Source organism: Perca flavescens, chromosome 6, assembly GCF_004354835.1.
Source record: "Perca flavescens isolate YP-PL-M2 chromosome 6, PFLA_1.0, whole genome shotgun sequence".
Taxonomy (NCBI): domain Eukaryota; kingdom Metazoa; phylum Chordata; class Actinopteri; order Perciformes; family Percidae; genus Perca; species Perca flavescens.
The window spans coordinates 1,774,315-1,779,312 of NC_041336.1; the positions used below are offsets into that span (position 1 = coordinate 1,774,315).

The window sequence follows — 4,998 nt, forward strand, 5'->3', positions numbered from 1 at the left end:
CTCCTCTCCCCCTACCAACCCTCACGATCCCTCAGATCCACCTCAGCTGGTCTCCTCTCCCCCTACCAACCCCTTACGGTGCCTCAGATCCCCCTCAGCTGGTCTCCTCTCCCCCTACCAACCCTCACGATCCCTCAGATCCCCCCTCAGCTGGTCTCCTCTCCCCCTCCCAACCCTCACGATCCCTCAGATCCACCTCAGCTGGTCTCCTCTCCCCCTACCAACCCTCACGATCCCTCAGATCCCCCTCAGCTGGTCTCCTCTCCCCCTCCCAACCCTCACGATCCCTCGGATCCACCTCAGCTGGTCTCCTCTCCCCCTACCAACCCTCACGGTGCCTCGGATCCACCTCAGCTGGTCTCCTCTCCCCTACCAACCCTCACGGTGCCTCAGATCCCCCCTCAGCTGGTCTCCTCTCCCCTACCAACCCTCACGATCCCTCGGATCCCCCCTCAGCTGGTCTCCTCTCCCCCTCCCAACCCTCACGGTGCCTCAGATCCCCCTCAGCTGGTCTCCTCTCCCCCTCCCAACCCTCACGATCCCTCAGATCCACCTCAGCTGGTCTCCTCCCCCTACCAACCCTCACGATCCCTCAGATCCCCCTCAGCTGGTCTCCTCTCCCCTACCAACCCTCACGATCCCTCAGATCCACCTCAGCTGGTCTCCTCTCCCCCCCCAACCCTCACGGTGCCTCAGATCCCCCTCAGCTGGTCTCCTCCCCCCTACCAACCCTCACGATCCCTCAGATCCACCTCAGCTGGTCTCCTCTCCCCCTACCAACCCTCACGATCCCTCAGATCCACCTCAGCTGGTCTCCTCTGCCCCTACCAACCCTCACAATCCCTCAGATCCCCCTCAGCTGGTCTCCTCTCCCCTCCCAACCCTCACGATCCCTCAGATCCACCTCAGCTGGTCTCCTCTCCCCCTCCCAACCCTCACGATCCCTCAGATCCACCTCAGCTGGTCTCCTCTCCCCCTACCAACCCTCACGATCCCTCAGATCCCCTCAGCTGGTCTCCTCTCCCCTCCCAACCCTCACGATCCCTCGGATCCACCTCAGCTGGTCTCCTCTCCCCCTACCAACCCTCACGATCCCTCGGATCCACCTCAGCTGGTCTCCTCTCCCCCTACCAACCCTCACTGTGCCTCAGATCCCCCTCAGCTGGTCTCCTCTCCCCCTACCAACCCTCACGATCCCTCGGATCCCCCTCAGCTGGTCTCCTCTCCCCCTACCAACCCTCACGGTGCCTCGGATCCCCCTCAGCTGGTCTCCTCTCCCCCTCCCAACCCTCACGATCCCTCGGATCCACCTCAGCTGGTCTCCTCTCCCCCTCCCAACCCTCACGATCCCTCGGATCCACCTCAGCTGGTCTCCTCTCCCCCTCCCAACCCTCACGGTGCCTCAAATCCCCCTCAGCTGGTCTCCTCTCCCCTACCAACCCTCACGGTGCCTCAGATCCCCCTCAGCTGGTCTCCTCTCCCCTACCAACCCTCACGGTGCCTCAGATCCCCCTCAGCTGGTCTCCTCTCCCCTACCAACCCTCACGGTGCCTCAGATCCACCTCAGCTGGTCTCCTCTCCCCCTACCAACCCTCACGGTGCCTCAGATCCCCCTCAGCTGGTCTCCTCTCCCCTACCAACCCTCACGGTGCCTCAGATCCCCCTCAGCTGGTCTCCTCTCCCCCTACCAACCCCTTACGGTGCCTCAGATCCCCCTCAGCTGGTCTCCTCTCCCCCTACCAACCCCTTACGATGCCTCAGATCCCCCTCAGCTGGTCTCCTCTCCTCTCTGCATAGTCAGCTCAACATGAGTGTGCATCATGATTATGAAAATGATTGTGCCATTTATTGCTGTCAAACTTAACGTTTTTAATAATTTCTGTTAGGTTAATTTTAAACATTAAATGCGTTAGAAATTAATCGCGGGTTGACCGCGATTTCACCTGGTTGTATATGAGAGGTTGTAGTGAGCTCACCTTTGCTGCTAGGATGAAGACTATGGCAGTAGAACACAGTAAAAGTCTTGTTTTATCGTTAACTCCATTTTAACAATTTAACAAGGATAATACACTTCAGTTGTTAGCTTCAAATTAGCAGCAGCCGCAGCCGCTAGCGCGGTTTACATTGAGAACAATAGGCACCCAATGGCGAACATTAGCATATAGGCTAGCGGAACATATCAAACTCACCAGGGCAATGAGACAGCTCACTAGCTTGAGTATTACCTCCGGATTGGACTCTCTCTCTAGTGTTTCACACTACTAGTTACAGACAACAGTTTGAATATAAACACTTGAAGTTTATAATTAATGTACCGCTACGATGATTCAGCTAGCTACGCTAGTGTCCCTTCCGGTCTCCCGTACTAGCGCGAACGGCTGAGAGGCGGGTCTAAACACTCTATTGACTAGGGTGTAGTAACACTCAGACTTATAGGCTAATGCCACAATAAAAATATGCCCTCGTATTGGATGATATCAATGTTACAAGCGATCCTTTCAACGTAAAAGCATTTATTTATACTTCTATCTAATTTTCATATGCATTATATAATCACCTGTATATAATTACCAAAACATTTATTGCATATTTATTTAACTCAGGACTTATTTATTTATTCTATGTTTGCCCAATTTATCTCTGGGTTACATATAGGCCTACAATATATCTAATCCCCATGTTCAGGTACAGCAAGTAGCTTACTTTATCTCTGAAAGTGTTGTCAGTAATACTCTCTACTGTTTTATAATTACAAGTTTGTGGCTATGGGCGAATGGCCAGATGATGGGCCTATTTGGGAGAAAGTCCAGGGCTGTTTTTTAGCCCCAACCCGTCCCTGTCTATACCTACCCTGTAAAGCGACTTTGAGTTCGTGAAAAGCGCTATATAAATTCAATTTATTATTATTATTAGATTGGACAGCAAATAGCTGATAGTGTTAAGACACCCACATGGGTGGCAGTGAAGGTCAGGGGCCTCGACGGACCAGACCCGGGCGGCAGACGCTGGCTCTGGGGACGTGGAACGTCACCTCTCTGTGGGGGAGGAGCCGGAACTGGTGCGGAGGTGGAGCGCCACCGTTAGATCTGGTGGGGCTTACCTCACGCACAGTCTTGGTTCTGGAACCATACTCCTGGATAGGGGTTGGACTCTTTTCTTCTCCGGAGTTGCCCAGGGTGTGAGGCGCCGGGCCGGTGTGGGGATACTCACAAGCCCCTGGCTGAGTGCCGCTGTGTTGGAGTTTACCCCGGTGGACGAGAGGGTCGCCTCCCTACGCCTGCGGGTTGTGGGGGGGAAAACTCTGACTGTTGTTTGTGCATATGCACCAAACAGGAGTTCGGAGTATTCGGCCTTCTTGGAGACCTTGACTGGAGTCCTGCATGGGGCTCCAGTGGGGGACTCCATTGTTCTGCTGGGGGACTTCAACGCACACGTGGGCAATGATGGAGACACCTGGAGAGGCGTGATTGGGAGGAACGGCCTCCCTGATCTAAACCAGAGTGGTTGTTTGTTGTTGGACTTCTGTGCTAGTCATGGATTGTCTATAACGAACACCATGTTCGAACATAGGGATGCTCATAAGTGTACCTGGTACCAGAGCACCCTAGGCTGAAGGTCAATGATCGATTTCATAATCGTTTCATCTGATCTGAGGCCGTATGTTTTGGACACTCGGGTGAAGAGAGGGGCAGAGCTGTCAACCGATCACCATCTGGTGGTGAGTTGGGTCAGAGGGTGGGGGAAGACTCTGGACAGACCTGGTAAGCCCAAACGTGTAGTGCGGGTAAATTGGGAACATCTGGAGGAGGCCCCGGAGGCAGTTGAAGGGTACCGAAGGGCCCGAAGGGCTGCAGCCTCTGCCGTGAAAGAGGCAAAGCAGCGGGTGTGGGAGAAGTTTGGAGAAGACATGGAGAAGGACTTTCGGTCGGCACCAAAGTGCTTCTGGAAAACTGTTCGCCACCTCAGGAGGGGGAAGCGGGGAACCATCCAAGCTGTGTACAGTAAGGATGGGACACTGTTGACCTCAACTGAGGAGGTAATAGGGCGGTGGAAGGAGCACTTTGAGGAACTCCTGAATCCGACTAATACGCCCTCTATGTTAGAGGCAGAGCTGGAGGATAATGGGGGATTGTCGTCGATTTCCCAGGCAGAAGTCACTGATGTAGTCAAACAACTACACAGTGGCAAAGCCCCGGGGATTGATGAGATCAGTCCAGAAATGCTCAAGGCTCTGGGTGTGGAGGGGCTGTCCTGGTTGACACGCCTCTTCAACATTGCGTGGAAGTCTGGGACGGTGCCAAAGGAGTGGCAGACTGGGGTGGTGGTTCCCTTTTTAAAGGGGGACCAGAGGGTGTGTGCCAATTACAGGGGTATCACACTTCTCAGCCTCCCTGGTAAAGTCTACTCCAAGGTGCTGGAAAGGAGGGTTCGGCCGATAGTCGAACCTCGGGTTGAGGAGGAACAATGCGGATTCCGTCCTGGTCGTGGAACAACGGACCAGCTCTTCACTCTCGCAAGGATCCTGGAGGGAGCCTGGGAGTATGCCCAACCGGTCTACATGTGTTTTGTGGATATGGAGAAGGCGTATGACCGGGTCCCCGGGAGATACTGTGGGAGGTGCTGCGGGAGTATGGGGTGAGGGGTCTCTACCAGGGCCATCCAATCTCTGTATGACCAAAGTGAGAGCTGTGTCCGGGTTCTCGGTAGTAAGTCGGACTCGTTTCAGGTGAGGGTTGGCCTCCGCCAGGGCTGCGCTTTGTCACCAATCCTGTTTGTAATATTTATGGACAGGATATCGAGGCGTAGTCGGGGTGGGGAGGGGTTGCAGTTTGGTGGGCTGGGGATCTCATCGCTGCTCTTTGCAGATGATGTGGTCCTGATGGCATCATCGGCCTGCGACCTTCAGCACTCACTGGATCGGTTCGCAAACCGAGTGTGAAGCGGTTGGGATGAGGATCAGCACCTCTAAATCTGAGGCCATGGTTCTCAGCAGGAAAC

General features: G+C 54.6%; 1 protein-coding gene across 1 annotated transcript in view; it reads left to right on the plus strand.

The window, feature by feature from the left end:
• The window catches only part of LOC114556738 (extensin-like), a 4,561-nt gene extending 2,764 nt beyond the window's left edge, over nt 1-1,797 (plus strand). The window contains exons 6-9 of the mRNA XM_028579772.1: nt 88-204; nt 394-561; nt 1,001-1,497; nt 1,608-1,797. Coding sequence (XP_028435573.1) covers nt 88-204; nt 394-561; nt 1,001-1,497; nt 1,608-1,797 — 972 coding nt within the window. The remainder of the gene's footprint in view (nt 1-87; nt 205-393; nt 562-1,000; nt 1,498-1,607) is intronic.
• Nucleotides 1,798-4,998: the final 3,201 nt, after the last annotated feature.